We start from the raw sequence: 12,315 nt of genomic DNA, 5'->3' as shown, positions 1-12,315 counted from the left end.
TGAAAACACTTAGGGCACGTCTTCACTACCCGCCGGATCGGTGGGTAGCAATCAATCTATTGGGGATCGACTTATCGCGTCTAGTGAAGACGCGATAAAATCAATCCCCGATGGCTCTTCCGTCGACTCCGGAAATCCACCGCGGCAAGAGGCAGAAGTGGAGTCGACGGCGGCGGTCGACTCGCCGCCGTCCTCACAGCCAGGTAAGTCGTATTCACGTAGCTGAAGTTATTCACGTAGCTGAAGTTGCGTGTCTTAGGTCGACCCCCACCCCCCCGTAGTGTAGACCTAGCCTTACAGTACACACTTCTAGTCAGCCAAGAAGGACTCTGACAAAAGAGGAAAGACAAGGCTTGACGTTCCTAATATTTCCAAGGGGGAAAAACACAAGACTCTTCAAAAGAAAAATACGGCACCTTTCAGGCCTTCTTTATACATCTTAAAGAAAAGAAAAAAGCCATACATCCAAGCCATACATTTGCAGGTCATCTTGAAGTTCAGTGCTATTATTTTTAAAAATAACTAAAAGTGGCTGATAATTAATGTGACATTGCCATTTGTCAGTATCAGTTTACATGTGATAGATTTTCCCCAGAACCAGATTAGTAGGGTTCATAGCTCTCTCTCTCTCTCTCTGATGTATGGTGTTTCTACCATCCTTTAATCCATCAGCATTACCATATTTACCTTCTATTTAGCAAAAAACTTTTTTAAAACAATAGTAACATTTTCTCTTCTTTTACCTTTTTCTCAACATTTTGATTATTTCCCCCCAAGGAAGTTTAAAGACATAATAACCAGGAGAACCATGGTGACACTGAAGATAATATTTTAAAGACATAAAATATTAAAATAAATATATAACTATTACCCTATACATAATAATATTTGCACTTTGCACTCACACTTCGCCTTTCATCTAGGAGTCTCAAATAGCTTACAAAGGTGGATAAGGCATTATTCTGTTCATTTTATTGATGGGCAAACTGAGGCATACAGAGGTTAAGTGGCTTGACAAAGGTCACAAAGTAAGTCATCGATAAAAGTAGGAATAATAATCTAGTTTGCCTCAATCTAGATCACACTGTCGTATAATCCCCTTACATGCAAATTATTATAATTATCTATTATTCCCCATGACATGTAAACAACTGCATTATGAAGAAAAGGTCTTATCTCAGAAAGTGTATATCACTGATATTTTAGCCTCAAACCTGCAAACACTTAAGAATATGCTTAGTTGATGTATGGGACTTCAATGGAACTACTTGCATGTGTAAAATTCTGCAAAGGTCTGTTTTTGAAGGCTCAAGACCTAAGATATCAAAAGTCCTGATTCCCCTTTGATTTACACAGCTGCACTTTGGGAGTAACTCCATCGAAGTCAATGGAGTCACACCAGTGGAAAACTAGAGTAAATCAGAGACTGAAGCTCCCTGATCTTCATCCGTGACATAGTACAGTCTCCATTCATTACTTTTTAAAAATAAGTGTCATTTAAAACCATTTTAATCATTCACTTCAGAATCAGAAGAGTGAGGAAATCATGCAGAAAACGCCCTCCTTATGACCCCCATGGTCTGAGCATCTGAATCTTAGGAAAAGTGCATTGGGGTTTTTTCTTGTACACAGGTAATTTCTCTCATTGGTGCTCATGGGAGTTGAAGTTATTTGTTAAGGGAGAATGGACATTCCCAAATTTTCAGCCTCACGGAGTTTCCCATCAGTGGTAAGAAAGTGGACAGGATTTGCAAATGAAAAATAAACCCCAATTGCTGATCAGCTATTATATAAGGACTGGTCTGTATCAGAAACTTGCACTAACTAAAATCTAGTTATACTGGTTCAAATCCCTAATGTGGATGCACTTGAGATGGTATAAATTATGTTTAAACAGATTTACCCACTGTACTAAAGCTACTACATTAAACCAAATTAATTTAAGTTTGATTTAAGCCGGCTTAAGTGCATTCTTATTAGGGGTTTAAGTTCATGTCTATAAACATTTCCCCTACATCTTCAGCTCTGCTTGTGGGGGGAACAAAAACAGGACGAAAAGCATTAAGGGGTTGGAAGCAGCTTGTGTGTTGCAGATGTACAAGTCTGAAGCCTTTTCACAAGAGAGCTGTATTTTGTGGGAAACACATTGCCCAGTGACTTAGTGCGGAGGATGGGGGATAAGAATTGGGTGGTAGTTTGTAAAAAAAAAAAATTGTCTCCAATATACAATTTCCAATGGTTCTGACTGCACCTCAGAGCATCTAAAACCTTCAGGTTTATGGAGCTCTCTTTGCCCTTTTAAAGCCTTCTGTAGAGGCTAAATGTCCTGCTTTGTCAGAAAGGTGGCACGTCACCGAATGCTTTTCTCCCCTACATTTGTTGCAATGTTTTCAAGCAAACTTTGCTCCGGACCTGGTAACAAGGCAACCTTGTGGGAGCCAACCTCCACTTCATCTCTACGCTAAAACTCTTCCAGCCTGACCTCCTGGTCTGTGGTAACACTCTCTTGCTCCTCTTATTGCAGTGTTTCCTGCCACGAGGGACCCAGCCAGTTGTGTGTAGGTTCCTCCACTACTGTATTTGGATTAAAAAACAAAAAATCCAAGGCAGATTTAATTGAAAACCTCACTTTCTGGCTGGGAGAAAAAAACCCTTTCCCTTAACAAGCCTGTATACCAAGGATGTTTTATTTGAGATTCACTGGGAATTGAAAGGCTCAGAGAAGTTAGGTTTATTGGTTTTTCTTCTCTTTATTGCTTTACACGTCACAGCTTTCAACCTCTTGCCCAAAAAACAACGTATTCTTAAAAAGATCAAAGATTTCATCTGTGAATTGCTGCCATTCAGTGGATGTTTCCAGGATCAAAACACAATTTCTGATGCTTCTTCTCTATTTAAGTTGTATGTTTTAAGCAAACCAATGCTCTATTAACAAATATTCAGTCCTTCCCCCACTGCCTTGCAACCTGTGTTGTCCCGTACACCTGTTCAGAGTGGATGTAAAATGCTACCGGGCGTGAGTGGAGGATTATGATTTGGTAGCATTTTACACACAAGTTGCACAGCTGAAAGTGATGACTCAATGTGCAAAGTAGTGGCAAATCAGGGCCACACTCTTTAGGGAGGAATGGCACCTTGAAAACGTGAAAAGAAAGCTTCACTGGTTTCCCATGACCTCAAAACAAATACATGCTCCTGTATTTTATTATTTTAAATGATTAAGGCAATTCTTGTCTATTAACAAATGCTGCATAATCTTTGTGTATCTAGACTGGGTTTGGGAGAACTTAATTTCAAGTGTTAACTAACACGCTTAAGATGGTGAGAGATTCTACTTTCTTTCCCCTTCACATTGGGAAATGAAAACCAAAGGTGTTCTGTTGTGTTTCCAGAAATAATAAATGCCTTTTCTGCATGACCATGGAGCTAGGATCAGGCACTCTGTTTGCATCGGACCCATTCATTTTCTGGCACTGTTAAGGGTTTGAGTTTTCTTTCTTTTCTGGTTCCCATGTCAGCTAAAAGGAAATTCCCCTGTAATTACATCAGATTTGTTAATCTCAAGTGAAGAGTGATTCTGGGTTGCAATGTTCACCTCCCCACCTCTTTTCAGCTCTGGATTTTGTTTTCCTTGTGGACTTGTAGTCACGTTAAAAACAGTATATGGACTATGTCTGTATATATATTGTCGATATAAATATATGCTGTGTACATACCAGGCAGCTGGGTCGTATTCAGCCCAGACCCGAATGAACTCATCCAGGTGATGGGGTCCTAGGATGGAAGAGTCTCGTGTCAGGTACTCAAAGTTGTCCATGATTACAGCCACAAACAGGTTCAACATCTGCATAAGGATGTTGGGGTGGGGGAGGAAAGAAACACACTTGCCTTTTACCTCGTGGATTCGATGTAAGATGTGTAACTGAAGAAGGTGGAAGAATGAAGCTGCAAGTTGAGAATACACGTATTTGCTTAGTGGGAGGTGTGCTTTCTCCACATCCCTATATTTGTCTTGAAGTCCCCCAATTTTTAATCTTGGTTGCACCCTCATCCTCATTGGACGTGGCACTGCAGCCACTATTCACCCTTCAGGCCAGCAAGAACTGGAGAAATCCTCCTTTGGGGCCTGTAATCATAGCTCCCCATTCATTAATAATAGCATGTTAACAGGAGACCTGCCCAACCCGACTCCACAGGCTAAATGCACTTTCCTTTTCCCGGAGCGTCAGTCACTGCAGGAGCAGAGCAGGGTGCAGGCACATGGAGAGGCAAGGGAGAAGAGGAAGCACCCCACCCATCCTTGCAACTAACAGGATCTGCAACCCTTCCACCAATGCCCAGCAGCATGTTCCCCTCCACTCCATACATCCATCTCTGCCTTAGCATCCCCAGACAACAGCTCCTGCCCCTCCACCAAAGTCTCCCCAGTACCAGCAGCTCTCCACTCAGAAGGTCGGTCCCCATCCAATAGCACCCACCTTCCTCTCCAGAATCCACAAACCCACCCCCATCAACCACCTACATCAAACACCCCCTCCACCCCAAAATTGCCATGTTTTCTTGCCAGGATGCCAAAGAGACATAGGATGTGACTGCAAAGGATTGTGGGATTGGAACCATCGCCACTGATTGTTTTGGGGGGTTCTGGGTAGAGAACCTTTGAGAACTCCTGGTTTAGAAGTCTGCTGTGAGTGTCAAGAAATAAGATTAGAATATGCTGGCTTAGTTTTTTCTTCCTGGCCGCAGAGCCAGGATCAGGAACTCCATTTGGCCCATTCTTTTTGGCAGCATTAAGGTTGTTTTAGGATGATCAGTGGCCCATATAAAAAGAGCTGCTGGTCTAAGTCCATTTCCCAGGCATGCGCATCACAAAGCCCAACACCGCAAAGGGCACTAATCTGTCATGGGGCTAATGGCTCTTCAGGAGAATTAGGGCCTACTTGACTCTTGAAAACCTTGTGGGCTACACCTGGCAGCAATCAGGTGCTCCAGGTGATGCCCCTTCTGCTAATGAGCAAGGGAGCAGCTTTAGCTAGAAAGAGGCTGCTAGAACAGAATAAAGGGCACATTGATGAGAAGGAAGGGGGAGAGAAAAGGTTCTCTCTCTAGAGAAGCCATGCCGCTGGCGCAGGCTGGAAGGAGCCCACAGGGGGTAGAACAGGTCTGTGTGGGAGCAGGCCCTGAATGAGGGCTTGGAGTTGACAGTGAGAATGCCAAGAGAACTGTCCGGGTCTGGAGAAGGGAAGCAGTGGCAGAGCTCCTGTTATTAGGCTCTGGGACGAGAATGGGCATAGACCTCCGTCCCACAGAGCCTTGCGGGTGGAAACTGGCTAAGTGGAAGGGAGTAAGAAGGAGCGTGATGTGGCAGAAGAAACCCGTTGGGAGCAGAGTAGACTCCTGTGGGGGAAAGCCCTGAGCTAGGGCCTACAACGGTGTGACCCTAAGAACTCCTGTAACCACACCCTACACATTATTTTAATAATCTTTGTACCTTATGAGGTAGCACTGCATAAAGTAATTGCTCACTGGTCAATGATGTCAGGATGAAATGTATGTAGCAACATTACAGGTCAAGTTCTGAATTCCCTTTGTATGACGATACTGGCCCATGTTCAAGACCAGACAGCCTGGCTTGGGTAAAAGGGTTAAACAGGTTTGTCCTAAACAAAGGAACATGAGTTCCCTTAATTTACACATATGCAATAAACAGGCCCATAAAGCTAAAAAGGGGAGGAGATTGCAAGAAACAGAACAATTTGCATTTTCGCAAACAGCATGGAGCGTCCTTCACCACCAGACTTCACGTGCCTTCCTCACAAATTGAATAAACTTTACTTTGGGGGATGACCTTCAGAAGAATCCATTTCAGACATTCACTAGACTATAAAAGAAAGAGGCAAGGAACCCAAGTTCTCCTAAGAAGATAAAGGAGCCAGCATTTTGGGCTTCCAGAAAAGATCTTGACCCGTGTGTGTGTGTGTGTGTGTGTGTGTGTGTGTAGGTTCAGCTGTCCTGCTGGAAGACTGGGTGAGAAAAGCCATCGTGAACCCACACTTTATGTTGCCAGGTTGAGTTTTGGTTACTAGAAAGCATGTTTCACTTTTGTTTTCTTGTAACCATTTCTAACTTTTTCTCTTATACTTGAAATTACTTAAAATCCCATCTTCTAAGTTGTAAATAATAAACTTGTTTTATTTTTAATCTAAACCAGCAGTGCTGTGTTAGAACTAAAGTGCTTGTTAACTCCAGTTAGAGTGATAAGATGTTGGGTTTTCTCTCTTTAAAGGGTCAAACAGACCTCATTGTTCCTCTGAATATTGCAGGAGAGGACTGGACATTGCAGAGCACATGGGTTTGGGAACATTTGGGACTGGGAGTGTGTTGGGGTCATCCTGCTAGTAGTAACCAATGCTGGGGGAAGCCAGGGTGGAGTTGTAGGCAGGCTGCTGGGGTCAGAGTTGCTGATCCAGGGATGTGTAGGGCATAGACACTCAGGGTGTCATCTGCATGCAGCAGAGTACTGAGGCACCCAGGGGTACATGGCAGGTGATGGCAAAACCCCTCACTGGTCTGGATTGCACCCCAGAATGTGACAAATGGATAGAAGGCAGGTCAGGCTGCCATGGGAGCAGGGCGACCCCAGAGATAAAGTGCCAGAGTCCCTGGGGGAATCCTTCTGGAGAAGTAGTAGCTACTAGTTTGGCCCAAGAGAGGCCAAAGAATTATTACACTGGATTTGTTTGGACTTTATGACTTGGCCAGAGGGCTGAGCCACAGAAGGCCCAGACAGAGGCAGATAGCCAGTAGGAGGAGCTGGGAACAACAGCTTCGCACCCTGATGCAAGGGGACACCACAGGTGGTGAGCACACTACCTTACACTCCCTTTATGACCCCCTCCACAGAGAGTCAAGGATTGAATGGGCCATGGAGAGTAAAGTTCCTTCGCCTAAAGACAGTCCCTGCCTGGCAGGATTGAAGCACGCTGGGGAACACTGGGACACTGCTTCTCATTCTACTTGCTGCAGTGGATAAAGAGAGGAGTTTGTTCTTCAGGGCTGCTAATCCAGCACCTTTCGCCAATGTGAAATTCAATACGTGTATTATTGTAACAGGAAACATCTCTCTCCGTTACTGAGACAGTTATGCAGCATGATACAATCCCGGGCATAACTGGTACAAGGTGACTCACTCTCTCTCTCTGGAGAAACATTGTTTCCTTATTCATAATGCAGGCAGAAAGTGCTCCAATCAACTAACCATCATTCGGACGTATGCAGCTCCTCTCCTGAGAACATTTCCCAGTGCTGCTCAGATCAGAGCAACTCAAGACACAACAGCTCAGATGAACGGGTTTTGAACCTGGAGGTCCTCTGTTAGGATCTCAGAGATGAGACTCCTCAAAGGGACCCCAGTGATGAGAAGGATAGCATGCAAAAGGCCTCTGCCTCCAATGGCAAGATCTTAATACACAGGTTGGCAAATGTTCCTGAGAGATAAGGGTCCAACCCAACTTCTATTAAAGTCTATGGAAAACCTCACACTGACTTCAGCAGGAGTTGAATCGGGCTCAGAAGGTAGGCTAGGAAGGTCACAAAAGACAAATAAGGTCTTGTTAGTTTCTCTCACCCAAAAGGTGGAGGTGATGCCCCTGTGCCAGATAAAGACCTGAGAAGCACAAGGCAGCTTTCTATATTTCTGCTCTCTATTCCCGGCGCTGATATGCTGACGTGGGTGCTGCTTCGTGGCATGACATCTGCGCACCAGGAAATAGTGCAGCGGAGCAGTTTGCCAGCTCTCTGCTTGTGATCAACAAAATTAAACAGAATTTAGCTGTATCCAGCTCAGCAGCATCTGCAAGTCATTAAAATGAAACCAGGCAATTAAGTCTGGGGTTTGAGTTTGTGCTGTTTAAAAGAACCCTGCATCCTTCCGTACTCACAAGGAAGAGGGGGTGGATCTTTGGTTGGGGGATCGTGTACAGGATGTGCTATTGCTGTTACTCATGACCCACTAATAAAGACATCCCCAATCCCTAACTTACTGCCACAGTAATATACTATATGAATGTCAATTAATCACTCTTTAGACCTTTCTTCCAATTTACATGGTATTACTAACCCCATTTTACAGGCAAGGAAACTGAGGCACAGAAAAGTGAATTGACTTGATTACCTGTTAAAGTGGAGAACAAAATCCAGGTATCCTTATTCTTAGTCCCATGCTCCAATCTACTAGAATTCTTTCAGGGTGTCAACAAGCATTGGACAAGGGTGATCCAGTCAATAAGTGTACCTGGACTTTTAGAAAGCCTTTGACAAGGTCCCACCACAAAGGTTCTTAAGAAAAGTACAGTCATGGGATAAGAAGGTCCTCTTATGGATTAGTAACTAATTAAAAGATAGGAAACCAAGAGTAGGAATAAATGGTCAATTTTCACAGTGGAGAGAGGCAAATAGTAAGGTCCTCAAGGATCTTGTACTGGGACCTGTGCTGTTCAACATATTAATAAATGATCTGGAAAAGGGGATGAACAGTGAGTTGGCAATATTTGCAGATGACACAGAATTACTCAAGATAATTAAGTCCAAAGCTGAATGTGAAGAGTTACTCATCAAACTGGGTGACTGGGCAACAATATTGCAGATGAAATTCAATGCTGATAAGTGCAAAGTAACGCACACTGGAAAAAATAATCCCAACTATACACAAAAATGATGGAGTCTAAGTTATCTGTTACCACTCAAGAAAGAGATATTGGAGTCATAGTGGAAAACAGTGGCAGTCAAAAATGCAAACAGAATGCTAGGAACCATTAGGAAAGGGATAGATAATAAAACAGAAAAGCCACTATATAATGCCGTACTATGTCCACACCTTGAATATTGCATGCCACTCTGGTTGCCCCAGCTCAAAAAAGATATATTGGAATTGGAAAAGGTGCGGAGAAGGGCAACGAAAGTAATTAGGGGTATGGAACAGTTTCCATACGAGGACAGATTAAAATGACTGGGACTAGAACCCTGCAAATCCGCGGATATCTGCATCTGCAGATGTGGATATCCGCGGACCATTTTTGCAGATTGTGGATTAGATGCAGATACAAATTTTCTATCTGTGCAGGACTCTAACTGGGACTGTTCGGTTTAGAAAAGAGATGATTTACGGGGGATATGACAGAGGTCTTCAAAATCATGGGTGGTATAGAGAAGTCAAGAGGGATGTGTTATATACCCATTCACATAACACAAGAATTAGAGATCACCCAATGAAATTAATAGGCAGCAGGTTTAAACCAAAGAAAAGGAGGTACTTCCTCACACAACGCACAGGCAACTTGTGGAACTCATTATCATGGGCTATTGTGAAGGCCAAAAGTATAACTGAGTTCAAAAAACAATGTGATACTTTCATGGAAGATAGGTCTATCAATGGTTATAAGCCAAGATGGTCAGGGACACAATTCTATGCTCTGGGTGTCCCTAAACCTCCAACTGCCAGAAACTGGGACTGGGCAATGGGATGGATCACTCAAAATTACCCTGTTCTGTTCATTCCCTCTGAAGCATCTCACACTGGCCACTGTCAGAGACACGGTACTGGGCTAGATGGACTATTGGTTTGACCCAGTATGGCCGTTCTTATCTTCTTAAGGATCTGGAAATGGACCGTTGAAAGTGCTTAAGTCACTTACGAGCATAAGTCCCATTTTACAAAGTAAGAGACACTTAGGAGACTAAATCTGAATGAAAATCAGTGGGACTTAGGTTTTTTAATACCTAAATCTTTTTTGATCATAGAACTTAGACTCCTAAATCACTTGGGCACTTTCAAAAAGGTTACTCCTACACTATACTTTTTCAGGATCCCTTCTGCTACCCCCAAAATGCATTAGGCGCAGTTACACTTAATATTGCCTCCTCAGGCAGAAACACCAATAAGAAGAGGTGGCTATTGAAGGAGGTGAGAGTTTACATGGTAGAAACCTGATGGCTTTCATACAGCTACCCTTCTGCCTGCCTGGCACTGGAGGCCACTAACTACTCCAGGGCAGCTGAGGCCAATGAAATAATTCCTGCTGAAGGTACTCGGCTCATTTTGTGGAACTGATCAGTACAGTTGGCTAGTATGTACATCTGACCATGTGTTCTCTGATACACATTAGCTACACAGCAGGCTGTTCCACACATAATAATTGCAATCCTAAAGTCCTCACATCCATGGCATCTTTTTCAAGTTTGGGGCTTGATCCAAAGAAGTCGATTGGAGCCTTTCTTCTGACTCCACTGAGTGTTGGATCAGGTTCAGGTTGGGAGTATCTGCTCACCCCCCTTAGGATCAAAGAAAATGATTCTCTTACAACCTGTTATAGCCCCCCCCCAAGCCTCAGAGTAGGAGTCAGGGGCAGGACCCTGTCTCCTCTCCTCTTTCTGCACTGCCCAGAAGAGGTGGTTGGCCACAGGGGGGAGTGCATGTTGCACTGCCCAGGGCCATGTCTACACTACCCGCCGGATCGGCGGGTAGTAATCGATCTATCGGGGATCGATTTATTGTGTCTCGTCTAGACGCGATAAATCGATCCCCGAATCGACGCCCGTACTTCACCTCGGCAGGAGGAGTAAGCAGAGTCGAAGGGGGATCCGCAGCGGTCGACTTGCTGCCGTGAGGACGGCCAGGTAAGTCGAACTAAGATACTTCGACTTTAGCTACGTGAATAGCATAGCTGCGTATCTTAGATCGCTTCCCCGCCACCAGCCAGTGTAGACCAGCCCTAAGTGAGGACACAGCAGGTGAACTGGGAAGCTATGGGAGGTTGTTCTCCCATGAAGGTGGTGCAGTTTTGTGTAGTCCCCAATACAGGGCTGGGTTCTATACAGGTTTATTTAACTGCTACAGAGCAACTTTTACAGTTGCTCTATTTTTTAGTTTCACTTTATATCAAAGAGTGCAAATTAAACAAGGAAAATGATGTCAAACCGGACATCCTTAAAGCCCCTGAAGTAATGTTAAAAACCAATACATTACATAGTTTCCCCCAACTCCGTGATGTAACAAAATCTAATAAACCATAAATACACACCCTGCTGGCAAGGCCGCTGCTCTATAATGGTTTAATCGTTTGTGGGGAACCACATGTTTTATTGCAATGAAGTGCCAAGTACATTTTTAAAAATGAGTAATGAGTGTGTCCTGAAATATTGCAGCTGGCTTACTTTTCACGCTCTATTTTGGGAGCCCCGCCTCTTTCCTTAACTCTTCAGCCTGGAGTCTCCCCATGGCCTGCCAATGAACGAAGGGTGTCAGCCCAGGGCTTTCGGAAGCATTGACTCAAGGCGTACGATCATTCAGGGCTGTATAGGTCACAGATGTATGCCAGCCTCCCATTCCGCTACTCCATTTTGAGTGTGAAAGTTGGCGTGATTCGGTGAGGTTTTTCCATGGGGGAGGAGGGGGCAGGGAGAACCTGAGGAATGTTAATGGACTTTAAAATAGAGAATTTCTGATGTTAGGTTAGGGATTTGTACAAGGAAAGCTTTAAAGTGGTGGAGTGCTAAAGGAATCAGTAACTTTTTATCAGCTTCCAAGGTGCTACAAATTTTAATCCACACAGGGAGGAGTGAGATGTCAGATGCCAAGGAGAAGGCTCCAGTTGGCCAAAAGACCTCATGGTGACCTAGGAGGTGGTATGTCTCCTTGCAATATATAAATGCTATATGAAGCTAGTTTTCCTGGACGGAGTCTTTTGTGGGTAATAGCAATTGCCTGCATTTGTGAAGTTCTGATTCACAGGGCACGTCTTCACTACCTGCCAGATCGGCGGGTAGCGATCAATCTATCGGGGATCGTTTTAGTGTAGACGCGATAAAATCGATCCCCGATCGCTCTGCCGTCGACTCCGGAACTCCACCGCAGCGAAAGGCAGAAGTGGAGTCGATGGGGGAGCAGCAGCGGTCGACTCACCGCCATCCTCACAGCCAGGTTAGTCGACCTAAGATACGCAACATCAGCTACGTTATTCGCATAGCTGAAGTTGCGTATCTTAGGTCGACCTCCCCTGTAGTGTAGACCTAGCCATAAACAGCTCTTAAATTTTAAGGCAATCTCTTGTCTCTACAGTGGAAAGCAGTGAGGGATCATATGTAGGCTAGAACAGATAAATCCTATTTGCCTTCTGGTACGTTTCAGAGCTGTGATTTCAACTCTTCAGTCTCTGAGTTTGTTCCCTGTGTGCCTGATTCTCCATTCTCGTACACTGATGGAGTTATGTCAGCATAAAACCCAGCATCGCTGAAGGCGGAATCAGCCTCCAGGAATGG

At 44.2% G+C, this 12,315-nt stretch overlaps 1 protein-coding gene across 20 annotated transcripts in view; it reads right to left on the bottom strand.

The window, feature by feature from the left end:
* The window catches only part of CACNA1B (calcium voltage-gated channel subunit alpha1 B), a 504,183-nt gene that overhangs the window by 49,839 nt on the left and 442,029 nt on the right, over positions 1 to 12,315 (bottom strand). For all 20 annotated transcript variants that reach the window (XM_034793506.1, XM_034793514.1, XM_034793505.1 and 17 more), the window contains one exon: positions 3,717 to 3,844. In XM_034793506.1, the coding sequence (XP_034649397.1) occupies positions 3,717 to 3,844 (128 nt within the window). The remainder of the gene's footprint in view (positions 1 to 3,716; positions 3,845 to 12,315) is intronic.

Source organism: Trachemys scripta, chromosome 17, assembly GCF_013100865.1.
Source record: "Trachemys scripta elegans isolate TJP31775 chromosome 17, CAS_Tse_1.0, whole genome shotgun sequence".
NCBI classification, from domain to species: domain Eukaryota; kingdom Metazoa; phylum Chordata; order Testudines; family Emydidae; genus Trachemys; species Trachemys scripta.
This window is presented reverse-complemented; position numbering and strand designations above follow the sequence as displayed.